This window comes from Salvelinus fontinalis, chromosome 1 (genome assembly GCF_029448725.1).
Source record: "Salvelinus fontinalis isolate EN_2023a chromosome 1, ASM2944872v1, whole genome shotgun sequence".
In the NCBI taxonomy this organism is placed as follows: domain Eukaryota; kingdom Metazoa; phylum Chordata; class Actinopteri; order Salmoniformes; family Salmonidae; genus Salvelinus; species Salvelinus fontinalis.
Genome location: NC_074665.1, coordinates 88348689 through 88363566, shown reverse-complemented (window position 1 = coordinate 88363566; position 14878 = coordinate 88348689). Strand labels below are relative to the sequence as shown.

Here is a 14878-nt window from a genome sequence, read left to right as displayed (position 1 = left end):
TTTCCTGCTTTCTGTATCCAGTGTGATGGCATAGTTGCTGATTGAGTCATCAGAGTTCTGAAATCCAGTGTGTATTCTGTGAACATCACAGGCAGAGGCATGCGACTGTGGGTGTCGAAACAGTTTTGGGAACGATAGTTGGTGGTTAAACAGCTCCCTCTGGTGGAGCTTGTGAAATAATCCATACAATAACAGAACTACCATTTTCTTCAGCTGGACAGGACAGAGAATGGTGACATTTTAAAACTTGACATGGCCATGGTTTACGGTGTCAGCGATCTTAAAGTGATTCTTGAGTGTCTTTTCTTCTTGAAGGATGTTGGGGAGCTCCTGCAGACGAGGGGGAAAGAAGTGGGTGTGACCACGGGCCGTAAAAGGAGATGCGGTTGGCTGGACCTCGTGCTCATCAAATATGCCCACATGATTAACGGCTTCACTGCGTGAGTTCCCCCTCCCTCAACTTTGTACTGGCCATCACCACACCTCCCGCTTTTTACTTACGGGGCCAGTATACTTGAATAGACCTTATCAGCGTTGTACACATCCTGCATTTGGGTGTTGGTAACAGGCCTGCTAACCTCCAAATGTTCTGTTGTCCTCCCGTTCAGCTTAGCTCTCACCAAACTAGACATCTTGGATGTGCTCCCTGAGATCAAAGTTGGTGTATCATACTCTGTGGACGGTGAAAATATACCTCATTTTCCAGGTAGGCTCCTCCTTGTTAATGAGGATGAAGTGAACCAGATAAAGGAGCTGATTATATTCCTAATTGCAGTATTCCCCCAAAAAACTATGTTTTATTGTCACATACACCGGATAGGTGCAGTGAAATATATGTTTTACATGGTCAGCCATAGTAGTATTTGTATTTAATAAGGATCCCCATTTAGTTCCTGACAAATCAGCAGCTACTCTTCCTAGGGTCCAGTAACATTAAGGCAGTTAACACAAAACATAACATTACATTTCACAACAGATTGTGTTCTCTCAGGCCACTACTCTACTATCACATCTACAATCACTGTGTGTGTGTAGATTTGCGTGTCTTATCGTGTGTGTCTCTTCACAGTCCCTGCTGTTCCATAAGGTGTATTATCATTTTTTTCAATCTGATTATGCTGCTTGCATCAGTTATCTGATGTGGAATAGAGTTCCATGTAGTCATGGCTCTATGTATTACTGTGCACCTCCCATAGTCTGTTCTGGACTTGGGGACTGTGAAGAGACCCCGGGTGGCATGTATGCTGGGTGTCGGCGCTGTGTGCTAGTAGTTTAAACTGACACCTCGGTGCTTTCGACATGTCAATACCTCTCTCAAAAACAAGTAGTGATGAAGTCAATCTCTCTTCCACTTTGAGCCAGGAGAGATTGACATGCATATTATTGTTAGCTCTATGTACATCCAAGGGCTAGCCGTGCTGCCCTGTTCTGAGCCAATTGTAATTTTCCTTAGTCCCTCTTTGTGGCACCTGACCACATGACTGAACAGTAGTCCAGGTGCGACAAAACTAGGGCATGTAGTAGAGGTCGACTGATTATGATTTTTCAACGCCGATACCGATTATTGGATGACCAAAAAAAGCCGATACCGATTAATTGGATGATTTAAAAAAATAAAGAATTATTATTTATTTATTTGTAATGACAATTACAACAATACTGAATGAACACTTATTTTAACTTAATATAATACATCAATAAAATCAATTTAGCCTCAAATAAATAATGAAACGTGTTCAATTTGGTTTAAATAATGCAAAAACAAAGTGTTGGAGAAGAAAGTAAAAGTGCAATATGTGCCATGTAAGAAAGCTAACTTTTAAATTCCTTGCTCAGAACATATGAAAGCTGGTGGTTCCTTTTAACATGAGTTCAATATTCCCAGGTAAGAAGTTTTAGGTTGCAGTTATTATAGGAATTATAGGACTATTTCTCTCTATACGATTTGTATTTCATATACCTTTGACTATTGGATGTTCTTATAGGCACTTTAGTATTGCCAGTGTAACAGTATAGCTTCCATCCCTCTCCCCGCCGCTACCTGGGCTCGAACCAGGAACACATCGTCAAAAACCACCATCGAAGCAGCGTTACCCATGCTGAGCAAGGGGAACAACTACTCCAAGTCTCAGAGCGAGTGACGTTTGAAACGCTATTAGCGCGCACCTCGCTAACTAGCTAGCCATTTCACATCGGTTACACCAGCCTAATCTCGGGAGTTGATAGGCTTGAATTCAAAAACAGCAGAGCTGCTGGCAAAATGCACGAAAGTGCTGTTTGAATGAATGCTTACGAGCATGCTGGTGCCCACCATCGCTCAGTCAGACTGCTCTATCAAATCGTAGACTTAATTATAACATAACACAGAAATACGAGCCTTAGGTCATTAATATGATAGTTTCCGGATTCGACCATCTCGAAGACAAAACAATTAATCTTTCAGTGAAATACGGAACCGTTAGGTATTTTAACTAACAGGTGGCATCCATCAGTCTAAATATTCCTGTTACATTGCACAACCTTCAATGTTATGTCATAATTACGTAAAATTCTGGCAAATTAGTTCGCAATGAGCCATGTTGCCCAAACTGTGTCATATACCCTGACTCTGCGTGCAAGGAACGCAAGAGAAGTGACACAATTTCACCTGATTAATATTGCCTGCTAACCTGGATTTCTTTTAGCTAAATATGCAAGTTTAAAAATATATACTTCTGTGTATTGATTTTAAGAAAGGCATTGATGTTTATGGTTAGGTACACGTTGGCGCAACGACAGTCCTTTTTCACGAATGCGCACTGCAACGATTATATGCAACCCAGGACACGCTAGATAAATAGTAATAACTACACATGGTTGATATAACTAGTGATTATGATTGATTGTTTTTTATGAGAAGTTTAATGCTAGCTAGCAACTTACCTTGGCTTCTTGCATTCGCGTAACAGGCGGGCTCCTCATGAGGCAGGTGGTTGGAGCGTTGGACTAGTTAACTGTAAGGTTGCAAGATTGAATCCCTGAGCTGACAAGGTAAAAATCTGTCGTTCTGCCCCTGAACAAGGCAGTTAACCCACCGTTCCTAGGCCGTCATTGAAAATAAGAATTTGTTCTTAACTGACTTGCCTCGTTAAATAAAGGTGGAAAAAAAGAGAGAGAAAATCGGCATCCAAAATGACCGATTTCCGATTGTTATGAAAAATTAGGGCCGAGGCCATTACGATTAATCGGTCGACCTCTAGCATGTAGGACCTGCCTTGTTCATAGTGTTAAGAAGGCAGAGCTGTGCATTTATTATGGACATGCCTCTTCCCATCTTAGCTACTGTTGTATCAATATGTTTTGACCTTGACTGTTTACAATCCAGGGTTAATCCAAGCAGTTTAGTCTCCTCAACTTGCTTAATATATGGTGCTCCTGGAACAAATTAGGGTTAAGTGCCTTGCTCAAGAGCGCACAGACTGATTTTCACCTTGTCAGCTCGGGTATTTGAACTACTAACCTTTCGGTTACCGGCCCTACGCTCTAACCGCTAGGCTCCCTGCCAATACCCCGCTCAGCTGCCACCAAGTCTGATCTTAAGATGTTTGTGGTAGCCAATGGCCTGACATTGTCCCCACCTATCCCCAGCCAACCAGGAAGTCTTACAAAGTGTTGAGGTTCAGTATGCCACCCTGCCAGGTTGGAACAGTGACACCTCTGCCGTCAGAACGTTCGATGAGCTGCCAGAGAACGCCCAGAAATATGTCCGCTACATTGAGGAGCACCTCGGTGTGCCCGGTAAGAACCCTCCCCTCTCCTTAACACCTTCATGTCCAGTTGATGCAGCTGTGGTGAAATGTCCATTTGTAGAGGTCATATTGGTAAAGCGTTTCAATAACTCCTTTTCACCCGCATTGAAATGGATTGGAGTGGGAAAATCTCGGGAGTCCATGATCCAGATCTTCTAAGAGCTTCTCCTCCAAACCCTCAGTCCCCTCTTCCTACCTCCAGATGGCTGCCTGGTTCCAGGGGCCTGTGGCCTGGGAAGGTGGTCTATGCTGCATGACCCCCCCCCCCCCCCTTCATTGGAGACTCTTCAAAATTGCCTCTCTGGTCATTAAGATGGAAGTACACTTCAGCTACATCTCTTACTCCCCATGTATGGTTTGTGAGAAGCCCCCTCTTCTGGCCTTTCTGGATCTGCTCTTCTTCCACACTTGCCCATGCACTACATACACACTCATATCCATTCAATATCCCCATATTCCAACTTCTGATCCAGATGTGTGACACACTGTCATTCACCTGTCTACAAGCCAATGTCAGACTGTTCAGTATGACCATATGTACAGTGCTGCAGTGGAACTTGGTTGATTCATTAACTGATGTTTTGTGGCTCTAGTGTGATGAAATCACTTGTGCCCGTTTGTGTAGATGTATTCTTTATACCTAGCATGCCCATGAAACAGCCCTCTAGCAACTACAGATTCCACGTGTTCTGCATGGACAACGGTCCCTGGCGATACCAGTCTCTGTATTCAAATTGGATAATTGCAGAAAATGTAGAATCTGTTTGTTACAAAGACCTTGTTCCCAGCAACATAGCTGGAACAAAGCCATTATGCAAGAAAATAGATTTAGGTTCAATTACAATCTTAAATGGGCCTTTTGGAGGCGTCGCAATCAAACAACCTCATTCATTTCCCTCTCATTCATTTCCCCAGTTGACTAAAACTGTTAGTTGTCTCATTTCAAAGCAGTAAAAAGTTGTACTACTAAACAGTGAGCAGTTTAGGTCAGTTAGCATGTTGATGGGTCATCTTGCTATGAAACTCCACATTTTGAAATGACGCATGAATGCAATCCTAAATTTAAGCTCCACTGCGAACACGATGTAGATATGCTAAACTCTAGTCTTAGGACTTCTACACGATCATATTGTATATTTTATTTCTAGGACTAGGTATGGTTGATTCTGTTCTGCTACTGTTAGACGTGTGGGTGTTTCTGCAGATGTAGTGTATTAGACAGCAGATTGTCTCCTGACTCAGTGACCACTATGTAACATGTGTTTCCCGTTAGTTCTATTTCAATCACTAATATACAATCTAAATATTTAAAATGAAAGTCATTAAATGATCTTGCCTGTTTACGTATGGATTGAATATAAAAACCTCTGAATGGCTCGATTATGAAATAAAAATAGTTACGGGGAGAGGCATGTGTTCAAGTTCAACCTTGTACATGAGGTGCCTATTCATGTAGAAATGGGAAACTGTAAAACATTAGTTTGCCTTTGTGTCTGCAGGTCTCTACAGAGATGGGTGTAGACTGCTGTGAAAGAAGGGCTTTCTACATTGGTGGTGGAGTGCTTTCTCTTTTTTTCTTTTTTTTATATGGACTGTCAGACCCCTTCCCTTTTTCCACAGGAAAGTGTTTTTTTGTCACAGCCTTATTCTAAAATTGATTATATTCAATTTTTTCCTCATCAATCTACACAATACCCTATAATGACTATGTGAAAACAGGTTTTTAGAAATATTTGCACATTTATACAAAATAAATACCGTATCTACATAAGTGTTCAGACCCTTTGCTATGAGACCCCAAATTGAGCTCTGGTGCAACCTGTTTCCATTGATCATCCTTGATGTTTATACAACTTGATTGGAGTCCACCTGTGGTAAATTCAATTGATTGGATATGATTTGAAAGGCACACACCCGTCTATATAAGGTCCCACAGTTGTCAGTGCAAAAACCAAGCCGTGAGGTTGAAGGAATTGTCCGTAGAGCTCGAGACAGGATTGGGTCGAGGCACAGATTTGCAGCATGAAGGTCCCCAAGAACAGTGGCCTCCATTGTTCTTAAATGGAAGAAGTTTGGAAACCACCAAGACTCTTCCTAGAGCTGGCTGCCCAGCCAAACTGGACAATCGGGGGAGAAGGGCCTTGGTCAGGGAGGTGACTGAGAATCTGATGGTCACTCTGACAGAGCTCCAGAGTTTCTCTGGTGATGGGTGAACCTTCCAGAAGGACAACCATCTCTGCAGCAATCCACCAACCAGGCCTTTCTGGTAGAGTAGCCAAGCGGAAGTCACTCCTCAGTAAAGTTCACATGACCACCTGCTTGGAATTTGCCAAAGGGCACCTAAAGGACTCTCAGACCATAAGAAACAAGGTTATCTTGTCTGATGAAACCAAGATTGAACTCTTTGGCCTGAATGCCAAGCGTCACATCTGGAGGAAACCTGGCACCATCCCTAGGGTGAAGCATGATGGTGGCAGCATCATGCTGTGGAGAGGTTTTCAGCAGCAGGGACTGGGAGACTAGCCAGGATCGAGGGAAAGCTGAACGGAGCAAAGTACAGATATATCCTTGATTAACGCGTGCTCAGAACCTCAGACTGGGGTGAGGTTCACCTTCCGACAGGACAACGACCCCAATCTCACAGCCAAAACAATGCAGGAGTGGCTTCAGGACAAGTCTCAATGTCCTTGAGTGGCCTGGACTTGAACCCGATCAAACATCTCTGGCGAGACCTGAAAATAACTGTGCAACGACACTCCCCAACATAACAGAGCTTGAGAGGATATGCAGAGAAGAATGGGATAAACTCTCCAAATACAGGTGCCAACCTTGTAGCGTCATACCCAAGAAGTCTCGAGACTAATCGCTGCAGAAGGCGCTTCAACAAGGGACTGAGTAAAGGGTCTGAATACTTATGTAAATATAATATTTACAATTCAAAACCTGTTGCTTTGTCATTATGGTGCATTGTGTAGCTTGATGAGGGGGGACTATGAATCCGTTTTTAGAATAGGGCTTTAAAGTAACAATGTTGAAAAAGTGAAGGCGTCTGAATACTTTCCGAATGCACTGTAGTTACTGTCAGGTACATTCTTACATAACTTCTCTACTGAAAACGGTGATCTCCGCTAGGCTTATGTTCACTGGTAAAGTCTGTTTCATTATTCCATGTGGATTTTAAGATATCAGACTGTTATTTTAGTGGCCTTAAATGTTAACCTGGGCCTTGTCTGAATACCTCTGACATACATCTTTCTTTTCTACCTTGAGGCTCGTCTGGAAATGAGTGGATAGGTCAAAAGATGTTTACACCAGGTCTTACCCCCCCCCCCCCCCCCCCCCCTGTGTAGTGTCTTGAAAGTGGCTTAGTATTGTGTTCTCTATCCCACCACATCAGCTCAACATGGTATGCTTAACATTGTTGTTTGAGTGGGATCCAAACAACTTTGTCAGTTAATTAGGGTTTGAGGAGCAATGTGTAAAAAATAATTGACAACAAGCCTCCTTTAGCCAAAAACAAATGTGTAGGGTGCAAAATGAGTTTTTGATGCTTTGAGACAAAGGGATAAAATCCTTCTCTAAATTAAGAGAAATGTAGAGTACATTGGATCCTGATCCAGGTGAAAAATCCATATTTTGTTAGATGTTTGCTGTACAGTGTGTTTTCTTCCAAGCACTACCTTCCAAAGTCACTAAACTCAGTAATCATTTGAATTAGTGGCATTTTAAAAGAAACATTCATTGGCTTGATGACTAGGTTTTAATCTAACTCCAATTTTTGACCTGTTCATTTGAACATTGCACATGTAAACACATATTTGGTCTTTTGTTTTGAAACTATTGACCTACTTTCAGTTCTGCAATGTGTTGCTGCTTTGTTAACTCTCTAAATGTGTGTGTATATGAAATCCAATACCATATGATCATCATCTTATTGTAGCACGGTGTTCAATATGGGGTTTTTGACTGGAGTTTTATCAAATGTCATTTGTACAGTACTGGTCTTACATTTTTTAAATTACAAAGTCATTTCAATATTAAACAATTGTTAATACAACCCTAGAACAAGATTCCAACTAATAAATAAACATGAGAAATATATCATCAGTTTATTTTTTTGTTCATTTCAAATTCATCCATGTCTGTTCTAGAGGGGTCAAATGTTTTCTGTTTTTCAACGGTCTTTGAAGAGTAGCTTTACTCTCATGGCACCCCACCACCACTAATTGCTTGTGTACTTCATTACATGGCCACCAGAGGGAGTTTACCTTTGAATACTATTATTTGTACCACTAGGAATATACGGTACTGGCTGAGAATTAAAATACTACTCTGAACAAAGATACATGCAACAATTTCTAAGACTGAGTTTAAGGTAATCAGTCAATTTAAATAAATTTGATCTTTTATGGATTTCACATGACTGGGAAAACAAATGAGTGTGTTGATCAGACTGTTTGTGACCTATGAATGTTGTCCCACAATGATTGTGACGTTGCTGGATATTGGCATAAACTGGAACACACTGCTGTACATGTTGATCCAGAGCTTCCCAAACAGGCTCAATGGGTGACATATCTGGTGAGTGTGCAGACCACGGAAGAATTGGGACATTTTCAGCTTCCAGGAATTGTGTACAGATCCTTCCAACATGGAGCCGGGCATTATCATGCTGAAACATGAGGTGATGGCGGCGGATTAATGGCACAACAATGGGCCACGGGATCTCGGCATGGTATCTGCATTCAAAGCTTATGCCTGCCCGTACCATAGCCCCACCGCCACCATGGGGCACTCTGTTCACAACATAGCCAGCGGTTTGCTGATGTCACACACGCGCTCTATACGCTGTCTGCCATCTGCCCAGTACAGTAGAAGTAGTAATTAATCCATGACGAGCACACTTCTCAAGTGTGCCAGTGGCCATCGAAGGTGAGCATTTGTCCACTAAAGTCGGTTCAAGACCCTGGTGAGGACGATGAGCATGCAGACGCGCGTCCCTGAGACTTTCTGACATTTGTGCAGAAATTCTTAGGTTTTGCAAACCCACAGTTTCATAAGCTGTCTGGGTGGCTCGTCTGACTGTCCCGCAGGTGAGGAAAATGGATGTAGAGGTCCTGAGCTGGCGTGGTTACACGTGGTCTGCGGTTGTGAGGCTGATTGGACGTACTGCCAAATTCTCGAAAACAACATTTGAGGCAGCGTATGGTAGAGAAATGAACATTCAATTCTCTGGCAAATGGTGTACATTCCTGCAGTCAGCATGCCAATTGCATTGCCCCTCAACTTGAGACATCTGGGGCATTGTGATACCTGACAACTTTTGTGGGCTTTTGTGCAATGATCATGCTGTTTAATCAGCTTATTGATATGCCACACCTGTCAGGTGGATGGATTATCTTGGAAATGAGAATTGCTCAATAATGAGGATGAAAACAAATTTGTGCACACAATTGAGAAATAAGCTTTTTATGGACATTTCTGGGATCTTTTTATTTTAAAGTGTTGCGTTTACAATGCATTTGGAAAGTATTCAGACCCCTTCAATTTTTCCACATTTTGTTATGTTACAACCTTTTTCTAAAACATTTAAATGTTCTTTCCCCTCATCAATCTACACACTACCCCATAATGACAAAGCAAATTTATAAAAAATAAATAAATAATGAATTGGTGTTTACATAAGTATTCAGAACCTTTACTTTGTTGAAGCACCTTTGGCAGTGATTACAGCCTCAAGTCTTCTTGGGTTTAATGCTACAAGGTTGGCACCTGTATTTGGAGAGATTCTTCCCTGCAGATCCTCTCAAGTCAGGTTGGATGGATGGGAGCGTTGCTGCAAAGCTATTTTCAGGTCTCTCCAGAGATCAGGTTCGATCATGTTTAAGTCCGGGCTCTGGCTGAGCCACTCAGGAACATTGAGACTTGTCCCAAAGCCACTCCTGCGTTGTCTTGGCTGTGTGCTTAGTGTCGGTGTCTTATTGGAAGGTGAACCTGGAGTCTGGAGGTCCTGAGTGCTCTGGAGCAGGTTTTCATCAAGGATCTCTCTCTACTTTGCTGCGTTCATTTTTGCCTCGATCCTGATTAGTCTCCCAGTCCCTGCCGCTGAAAAACATGCCCACAGCATGATGCTGCCACCACCGTGCTTCACCGTAGGGATGGTACCAGGTTTCCTCCAGACGAGACTCTTGGCATTCAGGCCAAATAGTTCAATCTTGGTCAGACCAGATAATCTTCTTCCTCGTCTTTACGTGCTTTTTGGCAAACTCCAAGTGGGCTGTCACATGCCTTTTTACATTTTTTAAATTAATTCTTTACTGAGTGGTTTCCGTCTGGCCACTTTACCATAAAGGCCTGATTGGTGGAGTGCTTCAGAGATGGTTGTCATCCCATCTCCACAGAGGAACTCTGGAGCTCTGTCAGAGTGACCATCAGATTCCTGGTCACCTCCCTGACCAAGGCCCTTCTCCCTTGATTGTTCAGTTTGGCCAGGCGGCCAACTCTGGAACCACCAATTGGCACCTAAACTTTTTCCATTTAAGAATGATGGAGGCCGCTGTGTTCTTGTGGACCTTCAATGCTGCAGAAATATTTTGGTACCCTTCCCCAGATCTATGCCTTGACACAATCCTGTCTCGGAGCTCTACGGACAATTCTTTCGACCTAATGGCTTGGTTTTTACACTGTCAACTGTGGGACCTTATATAGACAGGTGTGTTCCTTTCCAAATAATGTCCAATCAATTGAATTTACCACAGGTGGACTCCAAGTTGTAAAATCATCTCAAGGATGATCAATGAAAACAGGATGCATCTGAGCGCATTCTCGAGTCTCATAGCAAAGGGTCTGAATACTTATGCAAATAAGGTATTTCTGTTTTATTTATTTATTATTTTGGGGAAAATGTAGCCTGTTTTCGCTTTGTCATTATTGGGTGTTGTGTGTAGATTGCTGAGAATGTTTTATTTATTTAATGCAGTTTAGAATAAGGCTTTTTTTCAGTGTATTTAGTCGACCTTATGACTCCTGGCTCATTTCCCTTGTTTTGCCCAGCTTCCTCTGATAGTTGACTACATCTAAGTAAAACCACATTTATTCCAGTCATGGTCGAAGCTGAAGGATGATGAAACTCAACCATTGTTTGGGATTCCAGGGAAATAGATAAGAACAGCTGATCATTGCCAACAAATATACAAAATGTCACTTGACAAGCATGTATGTATCCCCTTCATAAAACAAGCAGCTGGATTGTGTGAGCAGTCACAGGTAGACAACATCACACAGTGGCCTGGCCCAGGCTGTTGTTTCTCTTTCCGGTGTGGATGTTAAGTATTTGCATCTAACCTCAGTGTTGCAGTCACTGTCCAGGGCTCTCCACTTTGTTTGCCCTTCATATTTAAATCCTCTTGTATGGCCTCTGTTTGCCAGAGACCACTGTATTATACTAGAGGGGAAAGGAAATTCTATAGACATCCAAATAAGTGCTGCAGGAACCAAGGCATGCCTTTCACCTATAGCCTGGACACAAAGGACATGATAGAAGCATTAGGGATGTACTGTACAGTAGACCGCTCCTACTTGAATGTGGTTTGAGGTTATGACCTCCACACGTTGGACTACATCCATTCCCACCACATCCCCTTGATGTAAAAAGCACACCCATCCAGGAGCAGGGTTGGGGAGTAACCGATTACATAAAATCGGCTACATGTAATTTGATTACAAAAAACTAATCTGTTACGTTACCAGCTAAAATATGGTCATCAGATTACAGATACTTTTGAAAAACTAGATGACTTACTTAATTACTTTTAAATTCAGAAAGGATGTGGGCAAAATGTTTAAGTTTGTTTCACCTGAGCAAGTCTGACCTCAAGTCAGAGACACCTATGATCAAATCAAAGTTTATTGGTTGCGTACACAGATTTGCAGATGTTATCGCAGGGAAATGCTTGTGTTTCTAGCTCCAACAGTGCTGTAACACCTAACATGAATAGAATACAATATTAAGTTAATTTACACTGAAGTAATAGCCACCATACCTCTTCAGGCCATTTCAATGCTACGGCTATGTTCAAAAACACAAAAATAGGAGTCAACCTGTGACTCTCTGAACAAAGGTACCAAAGCATTCTGCCTACTAATGTCAAAAGTGTTGGAAGACACAGCTGGTGAGGACGGCTCACTAACAGGCACAGCAGGAACGGAGGCTAGCCTCGCTGTCTCTGCCTCCAGTTCCATTTGGCGCATTTTGAACTCCAACTGCCGCTGGTCTCTTTCTTTTTCTGCCTCAATTTTACACATCTCCAAATGCTGCTGTTCTCTTTCTGCCTCAATTTTACACATCTCCAACTGGAGATTCTCTCGCCTAATTTGGGCTCTCTCTTCCGCCTCCAGTTGGAACTGTATTGAACGGACATCCCTCCTGGCATCACCGGTTGACAGTGGGGAGAGTAGATCAAAACGGGGCAATGTGGCTGGAGCTTTAGCCTCGCCCTCGTTCTCAGACACCAACGGGCTTACAGGAGCAGCAACATCCCCTACAGGGGTAGTAGGCTCAGACAGCGGTAACACAAGCACTTGCTCTTCCACCAAAACATTTAACAACAGCTGTTTAACCTCCGCCTTAACTAAACTCTGCGAAATAGATACCGAATAATGGTCAGCCAAGGTCAGTAAATCAATTATACGACATTTGTCAAAAACCTCCCACGTAGGGCTATCCAAATAGGATTTAAAATCAAAAGTAGACATTTTACCAAAACACAAGAGCCAACAAATAGCAAACACTAATGCTACATCAGCTATGATGCTCAACACTTTACTAGACCACTACAATCTGCACGAGTGTCAGTAATGACAAGATCCCGGATGAGCCCCCACTTATGTTACGAATCCCTTTGACCCTGCAGTCTAGGGGGGATGGAAATGAGACCGTAACATAACTCATGCAAATTGTAACAGTGAAAAGGGAACAGTGAGAACTAATAACCACAGACAACTTAAATCTACTGTCAAACACTATTGGTTTATTTTTAAACACACGGTAAAGGGTGGCGGGAAAAGGGGCTGAGCTGGACCCAAGGAAATAAACAAATATCCCAAAACACCGCTAAACTAGACTAGCCTGCTTCAATCCAGCTAACTACCTAATAGAGGTCGACCGATTAATCGGAATGGCCGATTTAATTAGGGCCAATTTCAAGTTTTCATAGCAATCGGAAATCGGTATTTTTGCGCACCGATTTTAAAAATATATTTTTTTGATTACCTTTATTTAACTAGGCAAGTCAGTTAAGAACACATTCTTATTTTCAATGACGGCCTAGGAACGGTGGGTTAACTGCCTTGTTCAGGGGCAGAACGACAGATTTTCACCTTGTCAGCTCGGGGGATCCAATCTTGCACCCTACAGTTAACTAGTCCAACGCAATAACGACCTGCCTCTCTCTCGTTGCACTCCACAAGGAGACTGCCTGTTACGCGAATGCAGTAAGCCATGGTAAGTTGCTAGCTAGCATTAAACGTATCTTATAAAAAACAATCAATCATAACCACTAGTTAACTACACATGGTTGATGATATTACTAGATATTATCTAGCGTGTCCTGCGTTGCATATAATCTGACTGAGCATACAAGTATCTAAGTATCTGACTGAGCGGTGTTAGGCAGAAGCAGGTGCGGAAACATTCATTCAAACAGCACTTTCGTGCGTTTTGCCAGCAGCTCTTCGTGGTGCGTCAAGCATTGCGCTGTTTATGACTTCAAGACTATCAACTCCCGAGATGAGGCTGGCGTAACCGAAGTGAAATGGCTAGCTAGTTAGCGCCCGCTAATTGCATTTCAAACGTCACTCGCTCTGAGACTTGGAGTAGTTGTTCCCCTTGCTCTGCATGGGTAACGCTGCTTCGATGGTGGCTGTTGTCGTTGTGTTCCTGGTTCGTGCCCAGGTAGGAGCGAGGAGAGGGATGGAAGCTATACTGTTACACTGGCAATACGAAAACGCCTATAAGAACATCCAATAGTCAAAGGTATATGAAATACAAATCGTATAGAGAGAAATAGTCCTATAATCCCTGTAATAACTGCAACCTAAAACTTCTTACATGGGAATATTGAAGACTCATGTTAAAAGGAACCACCAGCTTTCATATGTTCTCATGTTCTGAGCAAGGAACTTACATGTTAGCTTTTTTACATGGCACATATTGCACTTTCACCAAAACTTTGTTTTTGCATTATTTAAACCAAATTGAACATGTTTCATTATTTATTTGAGGCTAAATTGATTTTATTGATGTATTATATTAAGCTAAAATAAGTGTTAATTCAGTATTGTTGTAATTGTCATTATTACAAATACATTTTAAAAATCGGCCGATTAATCGGTATCTGCTTTTTTTGGTCCTACAATAATCGGTATCGGTGTTGAAAAATCATAATCAGTCGACCTCTACTACCTAACCAATAAAATACTGCGGGTGGTCCGCCCAGTTCTAACTAGGGTATTTAGACAAAGTATTCCTACGTGTAATGTATGCTCATGGGCGGCTTGGCTTGGTACCCCCTTTTCCCACCATTAAACAAACAGTCATACACCATAACAAAACAATACTCGCAGGATAACGGACAAAGTGACATGTAGTTGCAAAAAAAAGAGAGATCTCTGCATACAAAGAGAGAGGGAGAGAGACATGGGGAAAACAACTGAATGGGTTTTTAAACCAAGGGAAAGGGGATGTGATTGGGTAATGGAAACAGGAGGAGGTGTGTCTTCAGATTGATGACTGATTGGGGAATGACGATTGCCACCTGTGAGGGGAGAAGGAGAGAAAGGAAATACACACACACAGGATACACACTCAGGATACCTGTATCCGTAACAACAGTGCCTTCTGAAAGTTGAAAGTATTCAGACCCCTCGACTTTTTCCACATTTTGTTACATTACAGCCTATTCTAAATTTGATTAAATTAATAAAAATCCTCAGCAATCTACACACAATACCTCACAATGACAAAGTGAAAACAGGTTTTTAGACATTTTTGCAAATGTATAAAATTGTAAGAATGGAAATACCATATTTAC

General features: G+C 42.1%; 1 protein-coding gene across 6 annotated transcripts in view; it reads left to right on the top strand.

The window, feature by feature from the left end:
* Window positions 1-14878, top strand: part of LOC129863284 (adenylosuccinate synthetase isozyme 2-like) — a 41191-nt gene that overhangs the window by 16266 nt on the left and 10047 nt on the right. For 2 of the 6 annotated variants that reach the window (XM_055935176.1, XM_055935212.1), the window contains exons 10-13: window positions 316-440; window positions 609-706; window positions 3628-3777; window positions 3895-7892. In XM_055935176.1, the coding sequence (XP_055791151.1) occupies window positions 316-440; window positions 609-706; window positions 3628-3777; window positions 3895-3947 (426 nt within the window). In that variant the 3' untranslated portion in view covers window positions 3948-7892. Of the gene's footprint in view, window positions 1-315; window positions 441-608; window positions 707-3627; window positions 3778-3894; window positions 7893-14878 lie in introns of those variants that run through there. The other 4 variants (XM_055935191.1, XM_055935182.1, XM_055935198.1 and 1 more) reach the window with 4 other exon arrangements.